Raw genomic sequence first — 23264 nt, forward strand, 5'->3', positions numbered from 1 at the left:
TTTATTGTAATATTATATGTAATATTTTAATAACAAAAGTGTTTAAAAATATTCCCTTAAAATGGCCACTACATGTGTTGTGTGGAATTCAATTTAACCTTAATAGGATGTTATTGACAAAAAGCTGTATCACTTGTTCCTTTCATTTAAAGATGTACTTGAATCTAATATTAACATTCTATAATACTCTACACACATGCGCATTAAAATAAGACAGTTAACTAACACTATCAATTAAATATAATATAGTAATGTGTTGTTTGATTGTTTCTATCAGGTCCCCAAATCATATTTGTTTTCCATGCATATATGCTCTTCTTTTGGGGGCCTGCCATTCTGCTGGGGGGAGGGGGGAATTTGCTTTCGCTTGGGATAACTTTTGCTTTCTACCTTTCCTCTCCCACCTCTCTCCACTTGAGAAAGGAATGTGTCTCCCTTATCAGGGAGACGGTTGCAGACAAACAAAACTGGAGAAGACCTTGAGATGAATGCCAACTGTGCCAGTTACCCACACATCATGCCACCTGTAGATTGGCTGGATTTCAAATGGGCATTATGACTGGTGGGAAGAGGATTATTGCTGGTTTAACTATACCGTTTTAGTGGAATTTTCCCCAGATATCGCCTTGACTTCCCTACTGTCGCTAACCCCTAATAAAAGTTTCCTTTTGAGACAATGTCTGTTTCAAGAGATCTGCTTTTGGGGGTGGTTAGTTGAGGTGGGTCCTTACAGTTTCAGATTTATTAAAAAAAATAAAAGGCATAATCAAACCACTATTCTTCTGAATCCTAGTCACAAAGATTCTCACTGTTTTGTAAATGATATACCACTCAGCTATCTTTAGAAGAATTTATTGCATCTTTTTTATAATTCTGGCAAAAGAGTAAGAGTTCTGTAGCAAAGAATCATGTTGTCAGAGGCTGAAGCTCATCTCCTTCATGTGTTTATAATGTTCTTGGAAGGGCAAAAAACCCACATAATTTGCATTTATAGCACGGCTCTTGGCTGTGGCATTCCACTGAGTACAGGTTTCAGATGGCTGACATTCATCATGCATTGATTTTGAATTTCGAAATGACACAGAAGGTAGCCTGAGAACCTTTACAATCGTGCAGTCAAAGCAATAAATCAGAAGCTGTCACATGATTACTATGGTAACCATCAAGCCTGCTGCATTGCAAGCACTGCACAAGGCAAAGTACAATTTTCAGCTCCTCAAGTGTTCAGAGTGATTTACTTGTCACTGTTTCACATTGGATGCAATGGGTGTTAATTCCCTCTTGAATCATGAGGTGATAATCCTAACCCACTCTCCCCATTTCATAAGACAATATGGCACAGTGACCTCAGGGAGTCATTTAGTATGGAAATATTGCATCTTTGTCAGTGAAATGTGCCAAGTGGCATAAATGGGTTTTAAACATTTGGCTTTAAGTTGTTAGAAACCTGAGTAGTATTAGAATATAATATGAATTTCCTTTATATATTTTATAAGCTTTATTTACTTTATATAAACTGATAGCTATATCTGTATTTATATCCCTCATGGATATTACATTCACTTCTATTTATCATCTAGTCCAACTCTGCTTTACAGCTGATGGTGGCATTAATAGATCGAATTCTAATAGTGTTTTATGATGAAATAGATGCTTAAAATTTTATTAGTTGTATGTGTGATTCTGTCTCAAATAGCTATTCAAAATTGGATTCTAGAACTGGATAGCTAGAAGCATCAGAATCGTAAAATTAATATATGTTCTTGGAATTTTACCTCCATCTCTTTAAGTCACTTTAAGTCTCTCCCCCTTTTTAAAAAAAGAAACCTAAATTAACTTTTGATGAATCAATTGCTAATTATAACCAACACTGTATGTATCAGTCTTAGTAGGGAAGTGAAGTATATTTGAATCTAATATTTAATAACTGGTTTCTTACTGAATGACAGTAGATCTATTAGAGCGGCTCAAAGTCAGAGACTTATGGACTCCATGGTTTTCAGACAGTCTTGGAGGATTTCTTAGCTACCTGACAAAATGTTATATAAAAAAATGTCACTCCTAAAATATGAAGTGATAATATGATAACATTTTTGTCATTTTTTAAAAATCCGGATTCTTACAGTGAATTCCTCTCCTGGGTTTAATGAAGAGTAGGCTGTTAGAGCAACATCTTGAGAGCAGACATTAATAAATCTAAGACAGGGCTTTTCAACCAGTGGTATGGGTACCACCTGTGGTACATTGGCACCTGGCAGGTGGTACGTGACCATCCTAGAAAAGTGGTAGTGGGAGAGGGGAATGAGCTGAACCGGTGGCAGCACCGCACAAGCCTGAGTGAGAGATGGCTGGAGCAGCAGGGCTGTCAGGGCTCAGTGGAAGTGCCAGCATCAGCTCCAGGCTCCAACTGGAGCTTGGCACTGATCCCAGCACATCAGCTGAGCCCAGAAGAAGCGCCGATCAGCTGGAATGTTGCAGCATCCCCCAGGTCTTGTGATTTACATTCAGATGCTTGGCAACTGATTTATATTTATGATGGTCACAGTGTCCCAGGGTCATGTGAAGTGACCAAAACCTGCTGCAACCACCCAGCAGAGGGGGAGAAATAAAAACCAAACACCCCCCCCCCCACCCCGCTGCCAATCCTCAACAGAAATGCTCACAACAAGGAAAACTTTGGACAGGAGGAAGAGCGCTGCTGGGCAGGCAGGTAGGTGTCTTGTTCAGCTGTGGGTTGGGGGGCACTTTTTTCAGTGCCATTGTAACTTCGAACAGTCACTAAGTGAACTGTTGTAAGTTGAGGACTACCTGTACTTCATCACTTTTTTCCTTTTTTTTTTGGTCATCAAGTTTTTGACACCTTGCTAAGCGACTGGTGGTACTTGGATGTTGCCATATCGTAAAAGTGGTACAATGGGTGAAAAGGTTGAAAAGCTCTGATCTAAGACACTGAATGTTGGTTTGAGCTATTTCTTGACCCTTCTACATGTGCAATGCATATAGGAATTTTACTGTATAATTACAACTATATATTTGCAAGCTTTGATCTAGATCAGGAGTGTCAAACTGCTGGCCCGTGGGCCGGGCGCGTCAGGCAGAAGCCGTCCCCAGCCCATTGCTGGCAATGGCAAAACAGTTGCGTGACATCAAGTAACGTCACGAGTTTGACATGTCTGTTCTAGATCAAATTAAAGGAGTATAAGTGGAACAGAAGAAAATAAAATTGAAGTGCAAAATTATACAGACAGCAAAAGTTACAGTATGTTGCTAACAATGCCCATTCACCAAATGGTTGTTAGTGATCATACTGTAGACATAATATTACTGGTAAATTTTTTAACATATAGTATAGGTCCACCTGATTCCTTATAATAATTTTTACTGCAATTGTTATTTTACAGTTTTAGTTTGTTTTGAAATATATTTTTATCTGCAGTCCTACATTTGTGAAAAAGACTCACTGAACACATTGGAACTGGTTATCACTCACGACTTAACTACCACATCAGTGTTTTTTATGTTTTACTATGTGTTATTCTACAAAAGTTAATTTAATAGAAAAAGTATAGTATATTTCTGTGAAATGTATTCTAAAAGTATCCTAGCATAGCCTATCCAGTAAAGTAGAAATTATTTGAGATTAAATGCATATCATATCTGTTTGAGTTCTTGTAAACTAATGCATGTCATCACTAAAAGTATTTAGCCAAGTCATTCTATATTAATCTCTTTACCTGTTACCTTTAGTTTTTCCAAGCAGCAGAGTCTTCGCCAATGACTCTTGCCTTCACATTATGTAAAATATTTAAGCTTTAGTTTCATTATAACTGTTTCCAGTAAGCAGTCGGATTTTATTGTTCTTGTAATCTAAGTTTATTCTTAACAATTTTCTCTGGTATTCATTTTTTTTATCACCTTTCTCTGTCGATCAATCATTCATAGCCATATCCTACAACTGGCCTTGTTAATTTATATCTTGGTTGCGAGTATGATTTTGTCCAGGTTCTAATAGCCTTTCTTCCAAGTAGAAGAAATGATTAGTCTATAATTTTAATGGTAGGTTTATTTTGACACTGAAAGACAGAATAACAACAAAAAAATTCAGAAAACCGCATTTCAAAAAAGTTATAAATTGATTTGCATTTTAATGAGTGAAATAAGTATTTGACCCCTTCACAAAATGTGACTTAGTACTTGGTGGCAAAATCCTTGTTGGCAGTCACAGAGGTCAGATGTTTCTTGTAGTTGGCCGCCAGGTTTGCACACATTTCAGGAAAGATTTTGTCCCACTCCTCCTTGTAGATCCTCTCCAAATCATTAAAGTTTCAAGGCTGATGTTTGGCAGCTCAACCCTTCAGCTCCTTCCACAGATTTTCTGTTGGATTAAGGTCTGGAGACTGACTAGGCTACTCCAGGACCTTAATGTGCATCTTCTTGAGCCACACCCTTGTTGCCTTGGCCGTGTGTTTTGGGTCATTGCCATGCTGGAATACCCATCCACAGCCTATTTTCAATGCCCTAGCTGAGGGAAGGAGGTTCCCACCCGAGATTTGACAGTACATGACCCCAGTGGTGGGATTCAGCTGGTTTGCACTGGTTTGGGACAACCGGTAGCTAAATTTAACTGAATTCGGAGAACTGGCTGGCTTCCAGAAGTCCAGTCTAGGCCTCAGAGGCCTGGAGGAGGCCACCTAGGCCTAGAACAGTCCACCGGAAGTGCAAGGATACCACTTCTGGAAGTCTGTTCTAGGCCTGGAAGGCCTGGAGGAGGCATTGGAGGCCTGGAGGAGGCCTCCCAGGCCTAGAACAGCCCATCGAAAGTGCATGATGCCACTTCCGGAATCCGTTCTAGGCATTGGAGGCCCAGGCCTGCATCAAATATGAGAACTGGTTGTTCAGGTATTTGAATCCCACTACTGCATGGCCCTATCCATCATCCCTTTGATGTGGTGAAGTTGTCCTGTCCCCTTAGCAGAAAAACACCCCCAAAGCATAATGTTTCCTCCTCCATGTTTGATGGTGGGGATGGTGTTCTTGAGGTCATAGGCAGCTTTCCTTCTCCTCCTCCTAACACAGTGAGTTGAGTTGTTGCCAAAGAGCTCAATTTTGGTCTCATCTGACCACAACACTTTCACCCAGTTCTCCTTTGAATCATTCAGATGTTCATTGGCAAACTTCAGACGAGCCTGAACATGTTCTTTCTTGAGCAGGGGGACCTTGCGGGCGCTGTAGGATTTCAGTCCTTCACAGTGTAGTGTGTTACCAATCTCAGCTTGTTACCTATATAAAATACACCTGAGAGCCAGAAATCTTGCTGATTGATAGGGGATCAAATACTTATTTCACTCATTAAAATGCAAATCAATTTATAACTTTTTAAAAACGCGTTTTTCAGGATTTTTTTGTTATTATTCTGTCTCTCACTGTTAAAATAAACCTACCATTAAAATTATAGGCTGATCATTTCTTTTTCAATGAGAAAGCATACAAAATCAGCAAGGGATCAAATAACTTTTCCCCTCACTATAAATCTATCACTCAATTATACTGAATATTGCTGAGGCCATAGTTTTTTGGTCTGATGAATTGTTTTGTTTTGCTTTAAGTTCTTAAGAAATTTTAAAAAGGGAACTTTATGATCTGAGCCACAATTAGCTTCAGGTATAATTTGACTGTTTCATTATAATGTGTATAGTCAATTTCATTTTGGATTCTCCATCCAATAATTACCGTATATACTTGAGTATAAGCCGACTCGAGTATAAGCCGAGACCCCCAATTTTACCCCCAAAAACTGGAAAAAGTTATTGACTCGAGTATAAGCCGAGGCTGGGAAATGCAGCAGCTGGAGGCTGGATCCCCCTGCTGAAATGAGAGAACGGGGTGGCAAGCCGCCGAGAGAATGGGGCGGTGGAGTGCTCCGCCGAGAGAATGGGGCGGCTTGCTGTTCTCTCGGTGCAGCACGGCAGAGGCTGGATCTCGCGAAAGAAGTCTCCGCTGAGCGAGAGAATGAGGCGTCTCGGCACCCATTTTCTCGGTGAAGACTTCTTTCAGGGGATGCAGCTTCTGCTGCCCCTTTCTCTCAGCTGCCCAGTGGAACAGCTTGCCACCAGAAATCAAGAGTGCTCCATCACTGGAGGTTTTTAAGAAGAGACTGGACATTCACCTGTCTGAGATGGTATCGGTCAGTGGTGGCGAAACTTTTAGAGACCGAGTGCCCAAACCGCAAGCCAAAACCCACTTGTTTATCACAAAGTGCCAAGGCAGCATCGGCATTCTGGTGCCCTCGGGGGAGGGGACAGGGAGGCGCCTCTGAGTGCCGTCTCTGGCACGAAAAAAAAGGGGGAGCAAAAAATGGGCCACCGTACCGCAAGGCACAAAAACGCCAACCGCCGTGCCGCAGGGTGCAGATACAAGGCACCGCATCACGTGAGAACGGGGCTGGGCTAGTGAGTATCACGCAGGCACTAGCCCCGCCCCCTTTGCAGCATGTGCCTGCTCGTGGCCCCGTGCGCGCATGCACGCATGTAAAATGCTTCCCCCTCCCTTTTCTTCCAGTCCACCAACCAACAAGGACCTGCTGCTGGCAGCGGTGGTGGCGCACGTGCCAACAGAGAGGGCTCTGAGTGCCACCTCTGGCAGGCGTGCCATAGGTTCACCACCACTGGTATAGGTCCTCCTGCTTGAGCAAGGGGCTGGACTAGAAGACCTCCAAGGTCCCTTCCAGCTCTATTCTATTCTATTCTATTCTATTCTATTCTATTCTATTCTATTCTATTCTATTCTATTCTATTCTATTCTATTCTATTCACTTTCTATATTTCTATTCTATTCTATTCTATTCTATTCTATTCTATTCTATTCTATTCTATTCACTTTCTATATTTCTATTCTATTCTATTCTTATTACCATTCTCTATTCTATTCTATTCTATTCTATTCTATTCTATTCTATTCTATTCTATTCTATTCTATTCTATTCACTTTCTATATTTCTATTCTATTCTATTCTATTCTTATTACCATTCTCTATTCTATTCTATTCTATTCTATTCTATTCTATTCTATTCTATTCTATTCTATTCTATTCTATTCTATTCTATTCTATTCTATTCTATTCTATTCTATTCTATTCTATTCTATTCACTTTCTATATTTCTATTCTATTCTATTCTATTCTATTCTATTCTATTCTATTCTATTCACTTTCTATATTTCTATTCTATTCTATTCTATTCCATTCACTTTCTATTCTATTCTATTCTATTCTATTCTATTCTATTCTATTCTATTCTATTCTATTCTATTCTATTCTATTCACTTTCTATATTTCTATTCTATTCTATTCTATTCTATTCACTTTCTATATTTCTATTCTATTCTATTCTATTCTATTCCATTCACTTTCTATTCTATTCTATTCTATTCTATTCTATTCTATTCTATTCTATTCTATTCTATTCTATTCTATTCACTTTCTATATTTCTATTCTATTCTATTCCATTCACTTTCTATATTTCTATTCTATTCTATTCTATTCTATTCTATTCTATTCTATTCTATTCTATTCTATTCTATTCTATTCTATTCTATTCTATTCTATTCTATTCACTTTCTATATTTCTATTCTATTCTATTCTATTCTGTTCTGTTCTGTTCTGTTCTGTTCTACGTTCTGTTCCAATCCATTCCATATTTTCTATTCCATTCTGTTCCACTGTCAGAGCCCATCGGAGGCAACCCAGTCAGCCCAAACAGGAGTTACACTAAGGCTACGCAGCCTCTCCTCTCAACCTGAACCCCTCCTTACCTTTCCTTTTATCTGCATCCTATTTTTAACTGCCGGCTCTGCCCTGCCCTATTTTGTCCTTGAGCACTCGTGAGCTCATCAAGAACAGAAGGTAACCGTGGTTGGAAAGGCAGGGCAAGATCTGCAAGATCCCCATTTGCATTTGACTTTGCCATCCCATCTGGTTCGAGATAACACACCACACACACACACACACAGAGAGAGAGAGAGAGAGAGAGAGAGAGAGAGAGAGAAAGAGAGAGAGAGAGAGAGAGAGAGAGAGAGAGAGAGAGAGAGACGCACACCTCAGCAAAAAAGAAAGAAAGAAAAAGAAGTAGTAGAAGAGGCAGAGAGCCCCTGTGGGTAGGAGTGAGGATGGGGAGAAACAGCAAGAAGACCGGGTGGGGTGGGGTGGGTTAATCACTAAACCTTCCAGTGTTTAACCAAAGCAGCTTTTGCATTTGTCAAGCTCTGCTAGCAGGGCACTGGACGGGCCTGGCGGAGCTGCTGAAGGTGAACGGGAGAAGGTGAGTCTTCGCCGAGAAAATCTCAGCGCCCATTTTCTCGGCGAAGACTTCTTTCGGGGGATGCAGCTTCTGCCGCCCCTTTCTCTCAGCTGCCCAGCTAAGAGAAGGGGTGACAGAGGCTGGATCCTCCGAAACAAGTCTCCGTGAGACAAGAGAACAAGGCGTTGGAGCGCTCCGCGAAGTGTGGGGTGGGGAAGCTTGCCGCCCATTCTCTCAGCGACGAAGACTTCTTTCGGGGGATGCAGCTTCTGCCGCCCCTTTCTCTCAGCTGCCCAGCTAAGAGAAGGGGTGACAGAGGCTGGATCCTCCGAAACAAGTCTCCGTGAGACAAGAGAACAAGGCGTTGGAGCGCTCCGTGAAGTGTGGGGTGGGGAAGCTTGCCGCCCATTGTCTCAGCGACGAAGACTTCTTTCGGGGGATGCAGCTTCTGCCGCCCCTTTCTCTCAGCTGCCCAGCTAAGAGAAGGGGTGACAGAGGCTGGATCCTCCGAAACAAGTCTCCGTGAGACAAGAGAACAAGGCGTTGGAGCGCTCCGTGAAGTGTGGGGTGAGGAAGCTTGCCGCCCATTGTCTCAGCGACGAAGACTTCTTTCGGGGGATGCAGCTTCTGCCGCCCCTTTCTCTCAGCTGCCCAGCTAAGAGAAGGGGTGACAGAGGCTGGATCCTCCGAAACAAGTCTCCATGAGACGAGAGAACAAGGCATTGGAGCGCTCCGCGAAGTGTGGGGTGGGGAAGCTTGCCGCCCATTCTCTCAGCGACGAAGACTTCTTTCGGGGGATGCAGCTTCTGCCGCCCCTTTCTCTCAGCTGCCCAGCTAAGAGAAAGGGTGACAGAGGCTGGATCCTCCGAAACAAGTCTCCGTGAGACGAGAGAACAAGGCGTTGGAGCGCTCTGCGAAGTGTGGGGTGGGGAAGCTTGCCGCCCATTCTCTCAGTGACGAAGACTTCTTTCGGGGGATGCAGCTTCTGCCGCCCCTTTCTCTCAGCTGCCCAGCTAAGAGAAGGGGTGACAGAGGCTGGATCCTCCGAAACAAGTCTCCATGAGACGAGAGAACAAGGCGTTGGAGCGCTCCGCGAAGTGTGGGGTGGGGAAGCTTGCCGCCCATTGTCTCAGCGACGAAGACTTCTTTCGGGGGATGCAGCTTCTGCCGCCCCTTTCTCTCAGCTGCCCAGCTAAGAGAAGGGGTGACAGAGGCTGGATCCTCCGAAACAAGTCTCCATGAGACGAGAGAACAAGGCATTGGAGCGCTCCGCGAAGTGTGGGGTGGGGAAGCTTGCCGCCCATTCTCTCAGCGACGAAGACTTCTTTCGGGGGATGCAGCTTCTGCCGCCCCTTTCTCTCAGCTGCCCAGCTAAGAGAAGGGGTGACAGAGGCTGGATCCTCCGAAACAAGTCTCCGTGAGACGAGAGAACAAGGCGTTGGAGCGCTCCGCGAAGTGTGGGGTGGGGAAGCTTGCCGCCCATTCTCTCAGCGACGAAGACTTCTTTTGGGGGATGCAGCTTCTGCCGCCCCTTTCTCTCAGCTGCCCAGCTAAGAGAAGGGGTGACAGAGGCTGGATCCTCCGAAACAAGTCTCCGTGAGACGAGAGAACAAGGCGTTGGAGCGCTCCGCGAAGTGTGGGGTGGGGAAGCTTGCCGCCCATTCTCTCAGCGACGAAGACTTCTTTCGGGGGATGCAGCTTCTGCCGCCCCTTTCTCTCAGCTGCCCAGCTAAGAGAAGGGGTGACAGAGGCTGGATCCTCCGAAACAAGTCTCCGTGAGATGAGAGAACAAGGCGTTGGAGCGCTCTGCGAAGTGTGGGGTGGGGAAGCTTGCCGCCCATTCTCTCAGCGACGAAGACTTCTTTCGGGGGATGCAGCTTCTGCCGCCCCTTTCTCTCAGCTGCCCAGCTAAGAGAAGGGGTGACAGAGGCTGGATCCTCCGAAACAAGTCTCCGTGAGACGAGAGAACAAGGCGTTGGAGCGCTCCGCGAAGTGTGGGGTGGGGAAGCTTGCCGCCCATTCTCTCAGCGACGAAGACTTCTTTCGGGGGATGCAGCTTCTGCCGCCCCTTTCTCTCAGCTGTCCAGCTAAGAGAAGGGGTGACAGAGGCTGGATCCTCTGAAACAAGTCTCCGTGAGACGAGAGAACAAGGCGTTGGAGCGCTCCGCGAAGTGTGGGGTGGGGAAGCTTGCCGCCCATTCTCTCAGCGACGAAGACTTCTTTCGGGGGATGCAGCTTCTGCCGCCCCTTTCTCTCAGCTGCCCAGCTAAGAGAAGGGGTGACAGAGGCTGGATCCTCCGAAACAAGTCTCCGTGAGACGAGAGAACAAGGCGTTGGAGCGCTCCGCGAAGTGTGGGGTGGGGAAGCTTGCCGCCCATTCTCTCAGCGACGAAGACTTCTTTCGGGGGATGCAGCTTCTGCCGCCCCTTTCTCTCAGCTGCCCAGCTAAGAGAAGGGGTGACAGAGGCTGGATCCTCTGAAACAAGTCTCCGTGAGACGAGAGAACAAGGCGTTGGAGCGCTCCGCGAAGTGTGGGGTGGGGAAGCTTGCCGCCCATTCTCTCAGCGACGAAGACTTCTTTCGGGGGATGCAGCTTCTGCCGCCCCTTTCTCTCAGCTGCCCAGCTAAGAGAAGGGGTGACAGAGGCTGGATCCTCCGAAACAAGTCTCCATGAGACGAGAGAACAAGGCGTTGGAGCGCTCCGCGAAGTGTGGGGTGGGGAAGCTTGCCGCCCATTCTCTCAGCGACGAAGACTTCTTTCGGGGGATGCAGCTTCTGCCGCCCCTTTCTCTCAGCTGCCCAGCTAAGAGAAGGGGTGACAGAGGCTGGATCCTCCGAAACAAGTCTCCATGAGACGAGAGAACAAGGCATTGGAGCGCTCCGCGAAGTGTGGGGTGGGGAAGCTTGCCGCCCATTCTCTCAGCGACGACTTCTTTCGGGGGATGCAGCTTCTGCCGCCCCTTTCTCTCAGCTGCCCAGCTGAGAGAAGGGGGTGACAGAGGCTGGATCCCCCGAAACAAGTCTTCGCCGAGAAAATGGGTGGCAAGCTTCCACCGCCCCATTCTCTTAGCGGAGGCTTGCAGAGGTGGCGGCGGAGCTGCGCGCGCAGCTCTCCAAACCGCCGCAGCCCGTTTGGAGAGCTGCTGCCTTCGTCCATGTTTGATTAAAGCAGCAGCTCTCCAAACGGGGGTAGAAGTTCTTTTTTTTGTTGTTGACTGGAGTATAAGCCGAAGTGGAGTTTTTCAGCCCAAAAAGTGGGCTGAAAAATTCGGCTTATACTCAAGTATATACGGTATGTAAACATAATTGAGATCATGGGGTTGCAGCCTTTTGGCTTGCTTGGGTCACAGTGAGAGAAGAGGAATTGTCTTGGGCCACATATAAAATATGTAATATAGTTGAAGTATATAAATCAAATAATAATGTTAAAGGTTTATGATCTTGTGTGCCCACCTTACTAACTGTCCAAGTCTGAATGTGGCTGCAGGTTGGACACAACTGATTTAGATTGTTAAAATGAATTATTTGTTAGTACATATTGAATTTTCCTAGGAGATTTCTATTATTCTAGCTTCTCTTCATTTGAGTTTCTTGATATAATAGAGGACAGGGCTGTCATTTCTTTTTGTAGGGACCATATTTAGTCTGATCCCTTGTTCATGATTTGCCATAAGGGAGATATTGCAATTCTTTTTAGCTATCAGAAATCTTGATTTGCAGCAATGGAATTTTCTTTCTAGAAAAGAAATTACTTGAAACTGAGAATGGAAAATAAATGGTATAATGGAGAAAGGGGAAAAGCTATTTGCACACCTATAGAGGATGAGTTTTAGATGCTCTTTGGCAGAAAGATCTGTGCACCAACATGATTCAGTTTTAAGCAATAATTGATATTTCTCAAGGGATTTATATGGAACGTGGTGTCATGGATCCCAGGGATGAAAGCTGATTTTGGCTAATGATATTATGTAGGAGTTAACTGTTCTGAGAACAGACAGATGGCTGGTGGGTGCATGTGTGTTAGAGTAGTGTCTGTAATGAACTTGTTATGTGAAGGAATGTGAATTCTTCATATGAGTCTTGGCATTCTCACAACTTTTCTATGCTGCTTTGCTAATCTTGCATCTTAAAGCATCCTTTCCTAAAAGTTCTATGGATTTTGAATGGGTTATGGATTTATGATTTGAATATCAATATATTTGCATTGGCTTTATTTAAAATAAAGCTTTACAGCTCAAATAAATGTCAGTAACTAGCTGCCATATAGCATAGAGCATGGGAAACATAAAGCTGGATTTCTGTTAAGCCATAGAAAGTATAAGGAGGGTGAACTTAAGTCCAAGTGGATATAAGGTGGAGACAGCAGCCTTAACAGTCAAAATACAACTGTCCAAAGCGGAATTAGTCCTGATGTACTAAACCCCACTCTTTATTAGTCATGCTATGTTGAGTATCATGGAAACTTTAGTGAAGTTCAAGCCAGTTAAAAAAGAGCTTTAGATTTGGAGTCAGGGTGCTTCCAACCCTCAGTTGAAATGCATCTTTCTACTTTTCCTAACTCTTAAAAATAATTTTATAAAATTAAAAACAAACAACTGTATCTTATTGGAATTTTGTACATTAGCAAATAGCATTACAATGAAATCATTTCCATTAAAAGACAAGAGCACCTTGCCTTGATAGAGGAAAAAAAGAGATGGAGATGTTGCTGAGTTGAGCTTAACTGCTGATGACAACATCCATGTAGCTTTCCTAACAGTATTATATAAGTTGTTTGCTTTCTTACCCACAGCGTTGGAATTCTCAGATTTCCCTTCCAAGTATTGACCACCGGTGATTCTGACTAATAATAAGTAAGACATGTTATGTATTAGGCTTATTCACCTCTGACAAACAAACCCCACAAATACTCTTCCCAAGGATGCTCAGATGGTCCATATTCTTATCGGCTTACAATTTTAAACTGATTCATAAGCCAGGGAAAGAAATGGGCCATGCAGATGGGTTAAGTAGGCTACCCCTAGCAAACATAGAACCAGATCCAGCGCCCGCTGCACAAATACTGGCAATCCAAGAGCTACCGGAATGCCCTCTCCATGCAAGGGATGTTGCAGCTGAGACAGCCTCAGACAAAATCCTGAGCAGAGTTCAGTCTTGGGTATTCACAGGGTGGCAGGCCCGGAATTCCAAGCGTATTTTTAAGGAGGCATGAATTGTCCGCACACAAAGGATGCCTGTCGTGGGGTAGTAGGGTTATTATACCATTAACACAGAGAGAGAGTTCTGCAGTCTCTACATGAAGGGCACCCTGGCATAATTCGCATGAAGGCTTTAGCAAGGAGCTACCTTTGGTGGCCAGGGTTAGATAAGGCAGTGGAAGAGCAGGTACATGAATGCTACACTTGTCAAAGGTCCAGACCTGAGATGCCCCAAGTGCCTGTCCACAAGTGGGAGGCAACACATACACCCTGATCCAGGGTCCATATAGACTATGCTGGTCCATTCCAAGGACAGCTTTTCCTAATAGTAGTAGATAGCCATTCAAAATGGCTGGAGATAGTGCCAGTCCCAAATATGACCATGGCCAGAACAATCCAAGTGCTCAGGAGACTTTTTGCCACACATGGTCTGCCTGACGTTGTGGTATCAGATAATGGGGCTCAATTTACCACTGCTGAATTTCAGGCCTTCATGAGAGCAAACTTGATTAGACACGCCACATCTGTGCCTTTCCACCTGTTGATTAATGGACAAGCAGAAAGGATGGTGAGAACAACCAAAGACGCACTCAGGCGCATTATCGTCGGTGACTGGCACCACAGGTTGGCAGAATTCCTATTGTCTCAACACAACACCATGTACAGTCACGGGGAAGAGTCCTGAGGAGCTCTGTTGGGGCAGAAACCTCATCACCAAACTGGACAGGCTTCACCCCGACAGAGTGGCTTCTGAGGCCGCGCAACCCAAAAAGAGAACTACACCTGGGTGACTTGGTTTGGGCCAGGAACTATGGTCCAGGACACTTGTGGATTTTGGGGGTGGTGGTTGACAAAACTGGGCCCTTATCTTACGTAGTAGGGGTGGAGGGGGGTCATCAGGTCAGACGGCACATAGACTGTAAGGAAAAGAGTTCCAGAACGGTCACCAAGCGACCACGGGGAGAATTACCCCTCATTGAGTTTTCAAGCTGGCACACAAGCTAGCTCACATTCCCCCGACCAGCACTACCAACAAACAACCGCGTCCGAGCCCAAGGAGGACCATGTTGTCACAGAACTGAATCGGGAGAACCCCGATCAACCAGGACAGCAACCCTCCCAGGACCACTGGGCTAACCCTGCCACAGGGTCTGACTATGGGGGTGTTCTACCAGAAATGGTCAGCCAGAGCTTACCTGCTGACTCTCCAGTTCAGGAGAACTTGGACTTCCAGGATACGCCGAATAAGGCACCAACCCACAAGGGGGAAGAAACCCTAAGATGTTCATCTCAGCCCCATAGGCCACCCGCTTACCTCACTGACTGTGCGCAAATAAGGAAAGCCGGATGGCAAGGTCCATGGGGAGGATCGGTTGTCATTGTAAATCGGGGAAATGTAAGTTCGTTGTATATGTATATTGTTTCATCCTTAAGGGGGAAGGGGTGTTATGTATTAGGCTTAAAGGAACACCTAAAGCATTTGTATAAGAGTCACCACCAGGAGGCATTGAACTGTAACTGTTTCGGCGGGAAACAGGTTCAATCCGATTGGTTGGCTGTGTACCTGGTCAGGTACTGGCCAGGTATATAAAGAGTGCAGGTAACCCCTATTCCCCAGTACGGTCACTTCCACCTAATGAAGAGCTTTTATGCTGTACTCATCGGCCTCTCCAGAACCCTCTCCCACTGCCCTGACTCAACCCTTGCAGAGCGCCCTTCTCCCACCACTCTGACCTAACCTTCACAGAGTCCCGAACTGGTTCCTTACCTCCTCCTGGCTTGTTCCATGGCCTCATGGCAGTGGCATTGGGCAGGAGGCGGCAAACAGCCAGTTTTGGCGTGACACGGATGTTTGCCACCTTCCGTATTGCACCCAATGCTGCTGCAATGTAGCTCGGCGAGAGTGGCCATGGAACAAGTGGAGCAGGTTCCCCCCACCCGCTGCATGGATCGTGCTACTGCTGCCATTTCCCCCCACCTGCCACATGGATTGCGCTGCCACCACCGCCATTCCCCCCCCCCACGTGGATTGCCCTGCTGCTGCCGTCGCTCTGCAGCCATAGATCCGGGCCTCCAGAGCCCGGATCGGGCTGCTGGTAGTTCACAAAAATCACTCTGCAGGCATACCTGGACTTGTGCTGGCAGCTGTCTCCACCATCCAGCCCGGATCCGCCCAGCTCTTGCAGCTGCTCCATGACTCTCAATGCAGAGAGAGAGTGAGAGTGCAGGTGCATGTGGAGAGGCAGAGGGGAGCAGCCTGGTCCTGCCTCCCTCCGGGATGATGGCGCACATGCCCACAGGGACAGCTCTGTGTGCCGCCTGTGGCACACGTGCCGTAGGTTCACCACCATGGGTCTAGAAGCTAAATTTTGCTCAACAGCTATTTTTACAGTTTTTGTTAGTCTATTGTGCGTGTATAAATATAGAAATGCAAGATTTAAAATTGCCAGTATAGGTGTCCCTGTTAAAAAGAGTTGCTTGATATGGGATTATGGAGGGAATTTTTTTTGCTGTCATTATGGGGATATCTTCATTATTTAGTACACAGTGCTTTTTATGTACAAGAAGCAACGTTCAAAACAACTTTGCAGTTCACTCAAACACTTCTATAGAAATGATACAGCAAAGATTGTTAAATAAAAATTAAAAATGTTAATTCAAATATATCCAAAATCTGTTTTAAAATATTGCATGGATCATAGAATTTGGTATATCTGTCAGCTCATAATAACGAGTCCTTTCCAACCATCAAATTTCATCAAACATATCAAAACCAATCTCCTTTCTTCAGGAACATGCTCCCCACAAGCATAACCTTATTTAACTAACCAATCCATTAACTGGACAGAGAATTCTATTTCAAAATACGTTATGAATAGTGAATTGTGAAATCTACTGAATCAGTAAACTAAATCAGCAGGGAAAGCAAATGCCTCAATTATGCTCATGTAATTATGAGTTCACTAATTCTTAATAAATGACTCTAGCCACATGCTCACCTTGCCTGCTTGCCCTCTAGCTCTGACCTCTGGAATTCTCCATCAGGGAGTCATATTTCTCTCTCTGGGTGCATAGAAATGTATCCACAGCTTTGCCCTTTAACAGGCACCAAATGAAGTGGCAATTTTAGTAGCATTTATAGGTGAAAATGCTCAGGTCTGCCTTTCAAAACTGATGAAGAAAGAAAAGAAAGAAACTGGATTAAAAAGAAAAATAATTTACTGTATAGGCTGACTTCACCCAAGGGGTGAACATGGGTCTCTGATGTTGCCTGCCTTCAGTCACAAACATTAAGATAGTCTTCTGCTGAAATAAGTAGAGGCCTTACTTGGCAATGTTTAATTTTTATGCTGTTATTACTGTTACTGTTAGAGGCACTTGAAAGATATCTATTTTACTGAATTCACTGTTTTAGAGAGAGAGGATGTGTAAAAACTCCATAAAACCAAATATTGTAATGCTGCCTTTTTCATTATTTTTTTCTACTTGTTTTAGTCTATTGTCGCTGTAGAGTTTGTAATGTGCAGAAAGGTGAACATATTTTAAGAGTATGAAAACCTTTGAGAAGATTCCTTTGATATCTGACTTCCTCCAAGTAATAATATATTGCCCGCTTATTTAAGTGTTATTGCAGGTACTGCAGATACTTTGAATGATTTGATTCAGAAGGATGATTAAACAGTTAGACTAAGACCTGAAAAATCCTGTGTCATTTCTATTTTTAACCCAGCTGACTATCTGACCTTCAGCCAATGACCATTTTCCAGTGCAGGATTATTGTGGATTAAAATTGGAGAAGGGAATACTATGTGTGTGGTGTCTTGAATTCCTAGAGAAAAAGTGGGATATAAATCTTACCAATAATGGTAAATGATTATGCAGCTCTGGTCTGATTATTTACTCATTACAAGCTTATATATGGTGTTGGGGGTTTCTACCAAAAAAAGCTATTATTTATCTGGTAAAATACAAATCAGGCAATGGTAAAGCAATGTCTGAACCATCTTTATGAGGTACAATCTCAAAATATTAATGAACAAAGCTGAGTTCCTTTTTCATCTCTTTTCCTCTCTTCCTGGAGGGTCCTTCATACCCCTCTTCTTAAATGAGAACTGTGGTTGTAGACTTCGTTATAACTGAACTGTGTCAATAGCATCTATTAAATCTGCAGGAGCAATAGCAGCAGCATGTGTGTGTGTTGATTTATTAATCCAGGCTGTTGTGTTTGTTTCTGCACTGAATTCCCTCTGCCCCCACCTTGAAATCTTTTTTCCATAGATTGTAAACTCCTTTGCTTTATCTCCTGAGATATAGAAATGAATTGCAGATTGTCTGTACCAGGTTGGCTAGTAATGTACTTGTCATAGTGAGTCATCTGGTAGTGTCTGATTTTTCTTTAAGGACTCAGAGATAAAAGGCCTCTTTTTATGTCACAACAGACTAGGCAATGCACAGAGGAAGATCTATTTAAATGCACACAAAATTCATATACTTACCTTTTCCCCTATGAACATGTAACTTCGTCACAAATTCTAATTTCCTTAAATAGACTCTGCTTCATTTTTATTGTTCTAATGTTGTGTCTATTTAAATGGAGGCTACTGTGATGATGATGATGATGATGCCGTGATTATGAGCTATCAAGTGTTGTTTGAGACATCAGAGAGTAACAAAAGTATTGTGGCATATGTTTTATGGGCTATAGTCCCTTCATTACAGGCATGGAACGTGTAGGTATATGTATTGTATTGTGAGTTGAAATTATCAATAGTAGCAAATTCCCTCAACAGTCATACACAAAACAGCTCTTAGGTGTGACATCAATATTATCACATCAATAATCTAATTAATAAATGGAGAGTTATAGTAATGCTTTTCATAATTCGTTGAGAATTTGGGGTTGAAATATGTTGACTTAACCCTCCCCCCCCCCAGTTAAATAGATTGATTAAGTTTAGTCAAACAAGTGTTGATGACTTTTCAAGGATGATTTGTACTCAGCCTTTTAGAGGTCTCTATGGTGTATTCATTACTGTTTTAATCTAGTCCATGCAGCTTGCTGATGAAAGGTCTCATCTTCTCCTTCCTTCCATTTTTCTCAACATAATAAATTTCTCAAGGAACTGGATCTTCATATATTATGTTAAAAATATGACAGTTTAGCTTGACATTTTGTGTCTTGAGTGAGAATTCTGGATTGATTCATTACACAATCCCTTTATTTGCTTTCTTGGATATTCATTGTATACTAAAGAGGCTTTTCCAACACCAAATTCAAACTTGGCATCATTTAGTCCTGCTTATACAAATTCCAGCTTTGTCATCCAGTGGTGTTATTGGTAAAATGATTGTCTGCACAATTTTAATCTTTGTTAGGTATAGACACATCAAACCATTTACATTATTTTTCAAATAGTTTTCAATGAGATTTAAAATTAGATTTTGAGTTCATGTAGAATGCGTTGGTGACACTTTAAAGTTGGAGTATTGTTTTGTTTTTTCTTTTGCCTGATCTTCCTTGCATATCGATGTTTTGGATGCATAAAACATTTTTTGTCTTTCTCAGTTAAAAAGTTAGTTGAACTGGAGACAGATCAGAGAATAAGTTTCCTTTGCTATATACTGGCAAGACTTTGGGTGATATGTAGGCAAGAATTTCTTGTTATCATAGGTTCAAAATGTTGATAATTTAATTTTTTCTTATAAGTTGGATGATGCTAATAAGGTTTCTTTCCATAGAATAAAAACTTAATTTAAAAATTTAATGAAGTGTAACTTTAAACCATGACTATATAATTCATTGCTGGATAAATTTTTATTAATATTTTTGTTCAAAATCTAGAAGTGTTGCAAATATAGTGGTGTGGGAAGTCAGCCCCCCAGAGAAGGAAATATTAAAAGGGCAGAAAAATATATTTCCTCAAAGGATCTTAAAGAGGTAGAAAAGCATGCCTAGTTTTTCTTAATAGCCCCAAGACTCCCTCCCCCAAGCAGAAACCAGCTCTGTAGAAATACAGATAATCTTGTCAGAAAGACTGGAGTCAGGAAACTGGGATTAGGAAGAAAGATCCCTAGAATCAACACCAAAAATCTAAGAGTCATCAGCCACAGCCCCAGGGAAGCAGGATATGACCTTTGGGACATAATAGGATTAACCCACCACCATCAGAATACCAGAAGGGCACACCCAGACTCAGGTCAGAATACACGACACAGGAAATGCAAAGCCTCAAACAGGAACAGGAAACAACCTCAAGAGCCCCAGAGGGTATAAAAACCCACTCCCTACATGTGCTCTCCTTTTTCTTCCAGAGCCATTTTTCTCTCTGGCTCTCCTCTTCAATAAACTGAAACCTTCTTTCTAAAGCAGTCACCATGTTGTTTATCCCCGGCTTGGACTGAACCATGATAAAGTCTTTTCCCTCAACAGTGGTATTAGATAAGTTGTTCATTCCAATAGTTTTAGATAATAGGCAGGATCATTTATATATTATTGTTCAGTACCTAATAATTTTAAAGAAATGATAGCATAGATTTGATTATTTATAATCTATTATTTTCTTCAGTTCAGGGATAATTATAGTTCTTTCACACCTAAAATAGCAGGTCTTTTTTACTTTGTAGAAGAATCAGTGTAATAATTATGATATGATCTGTGTAATTACCATTCTTACTTTTGTCAACATAGAGCCAAAGCAGTGCATGCAAGGTGAAGTGGGGAGCCAGCACTCCCAACTTTGCTCTACACAGATCAGCTTAATTCGTGCCTTCCATCATGCTAGAAAGGGCATGGCGGCCAAAGCAAGCAACCTCTTGCAGGTTTTTCAACTGCAAATGTTTGCTATACCATATAGCTAGTCAACACAAAGTTACCAAGTCACAGACCTGCAATTCCAAGTCTATCAGGAAATGCAAGTGTGACACTTACTTCCAGTTAGAATAGGGAGTGGGATAGGGCTTTAAGGAGAAGCCTTACCAGTGAAAAAGATAATCTGGAGGGCTGTGAAGACCTGGCTCTTCCCCAAGTATTCCACTAAGATGGGAGTGGAACTGTGAAGAAGTTCAATTGCTGGAAGAAAAGGGTATCCTTGATTTTAACTTTGGTTGATGGATTGTTATCTGCCTAGAGTCGCTGTATAAGATAAGTGGCCATATAAGTCCTGTAAATAAATAAATACAGCAAGTAAGCAAACCTCGTAGGCAGAATTGGGTTCATGGTTAGAAATTGTCTATTTCTTATATAATAGATACCAAAAAGGGGTTCGATCTGGATGCAATCTTTCTTACTAGTCCAAGACCATCTATTTTACAGAATCCTTTGCAAGAATTGAGTATTGATACATGTTGTTTTAAATTCTTTAGAAGGAAAGCATATTCAAATGTAAAAACTCATTTTTATTCTGATATCAACATACTTGTTTCCTTTGATTAAAATAAGTGATAATAATTACAATTTTTTTTTAGAAACTTTAAAACCTGTTACAGAAACAAGGCACCCTAAATCCTAACCTAAGCCCATGTGAACAAAAACATTTTTTACATCTAACAAATGTTACATATATGAGAACTGAAGCTTCTTGGAGGAGAAGTGAAACGTTTTCAAGGAAAAAACTAAGAAAGTCCTGTTGCTTTTAGAAGAACACATTTGGGACTCATTGGACATTGGGTACAAATAAAAATTAGCATGAATAACACTTTTAGTCCTGTTGAATTCATGCAGCATGTTGTAAACATTATGTGATTAAATACATTAAAGCAGGGCTTTTCAACCAGTGGTACGGGTACCACCCGTGGTACATTGGCACCTGGCAGGTGGTACGCGACCATCCTAGAAAAGTGGTAGTGGGGGAGGGGAATGAGCTGAACTGATGGCAGCACCGCACAAGCCTGAGTGAGAGATGGCTGGAGCTGCAGGGCTGTCAGGGCTCAGCAGAAGCACCAGGATCAGCACCAGGCTCCAGCTGGAGTTCGGCGCTGATCCTGGTGCTTCTGAGCCCAGAAGAAGTGCCAATCAGCTGGAATGTTGCAGCATCTCCAGGGTCTTGTGATTTACATTCAGATGCTTGGCAACTGATTCATATTTATGATGGTCACAGTGTCTCAGGGTCATGTGAAGTGACCAAAACCTGCTACAACCACCCAGCAGAGGGGGGATAAAAACCAAACACCCCCCACTCTACCCCCTCTGCCAATCCTCAACAGAAATCCTCAACCTTGGACAGGAGGAAAATCGCTGCCAGGAGGGCAGGTAGGTGTCTTGCTCTGCTGTGGCTTGGAGGGCACTTTTTCCAGTGCCATTGTAACTTCAGTCACTAAGCAAACTGTTGTAAGTCGAGGACTACCTGTACTTCATCACTTTTTTCCTTTTTTTTTTTGGACATCAAGTTTTTGACACCTTGCTAGGCGACTGGTGGTACTCGGATTTTGCCATATCCTAAAAGTGGTACAATGGGTGAAAAGGTTGAAAAGCCCTGCATTAAAGTCATTAAAAGTTAGATGCAGCATCATAAAGCTCTTGAAAAAGTTTAATAAATAATCTGTATATTTGCTGCTTAAAAGATTGTAATGCATTTTGTCAAAGTGTACCAGTTTCCTTTAATATCAGTAAAACTTGAATGCTTTAAAAATAATTTGCATAAAGCTTGGGGCACCTTTTAGAATATTTATGTCTTTTAAGCATACATGTTAAAAATTGGTTTATATGTTGGAATATAGCAAGAATGTGGATTCTCAGGAGGGAGGGAAGTCCAGAGTAAGAGGCAACTCAGTCGAGACATCACGTGTGAGAGAAAGAGGTTGAAGAGAGCGCCTCACTAATAGTTCACTGAGCGCATTGTAGATGCAGATAGTAGAGTCCTCAGTCTGGCAAGATTTTGTTTATAGGTATAAAACAATAAAGAGCTCAGCTTGGAAAAATCATCACATGTCATTTTTGGTTTTGGATCTGACAGTTTATTTGATCAAGGTTAAAATAGATATAGGTAGTCCTATAGGTAGACCACAGCTGAGCCCAAACTTTCTGTTGCTAAGTAAGACATTTGTTAAATGAGTTTTGCCCCATTTTACAACTTTTCTTGCCAGAGTTGTTAAGTGAATAACTGCAGTTGTTAAGTTAGTAACACAATTGTTAAATGATTCTGACTTCCTCGTTGACTTTGCTTTTCAGAAGGTTGCAAAAGGTGATCACATGATCCTGGGACACTGCAACTGTCATAAATATGAACCATTTGTCAAGTATCCAGATTTTGATCACATGACCAAGGGGTGCCACAACAGTTGTAAGTGTGAAAAACAGTCATAAGTCAGTTTTTTCAATGCCATTGCAACTTCGAACAGTCACTAAAAGAATAATTGTAAGTCAAGGGGTACCTGTATATTTTCATTTTTTATTTCTTTTCTATTTCTATTTTTCTCTTTCTTTTCTGCACTTTTTATTCTTTCTATTTGTTCTTCTATTTTTGCACTTTGTATTAGCTTTTTATTATTGTAACTATAACCTTTACTAAAATTACTACATATACTGTATATAAAGGCAATATTGTTTAAAGGTAATGGAGAGAAAGTAAGTTACTGTTTTGCTGGATCCCCTCAGATAGTTTATCTGTTACTATGTTCAGTGTTTAATGATGATTCAATATACTGGCATGTGCCACAAGTGTTATTGTGTTTCCATGGGATTTCTGCAAGTCTCGCTGGTGATTCTTGCCTTATTTATATAACTGAGCTTTGTTTATCAGACTATGTTGGGCCTCAGAGGCTTTTTTTTACAC

General features: G+C 42.6%; 1 protein-coding gene across 1 annotated transcript; it reads left to right on the forward strand.

The window, feature by feature from the left end:
* Positions 1 to 3273: 3273 nt before the first annotated feature.
* Positions 3274 to 8442, forward strand: LOC310641977 (uncharacterized protein; the record flags this gene model as incomplete). Its single annotated transcript, XM_083365353.1, has 3 exons — positions 3274 to 3327; positions 6674 to 7866; positions 8272 to 8442. The coding sequence occupies 2 exons, from the start codon at positions 3274 to 3276 to the stop codon at positions 7769 to 7771; spliced, it is 1152 nt and encodes a 383-aa protein (XP_083221479.1). The 3' UTR covers positions 7772 to 7866; positions 8272 to 8442.
* Positions 8443 to 23264: the final 14822 nt, after the last annotated feature.

This window comes from Vipera ursinii, assembly GCF_947247035.1.
Source record: "Vipera ursinii genome assembly, chromosome: 6".
Taxonomy (NCBI): Eukaryota; Metazoa; Chordata; class Lepidosauria; order Squamata; family Viperidae; genus Vipera; species Vipera ursinii.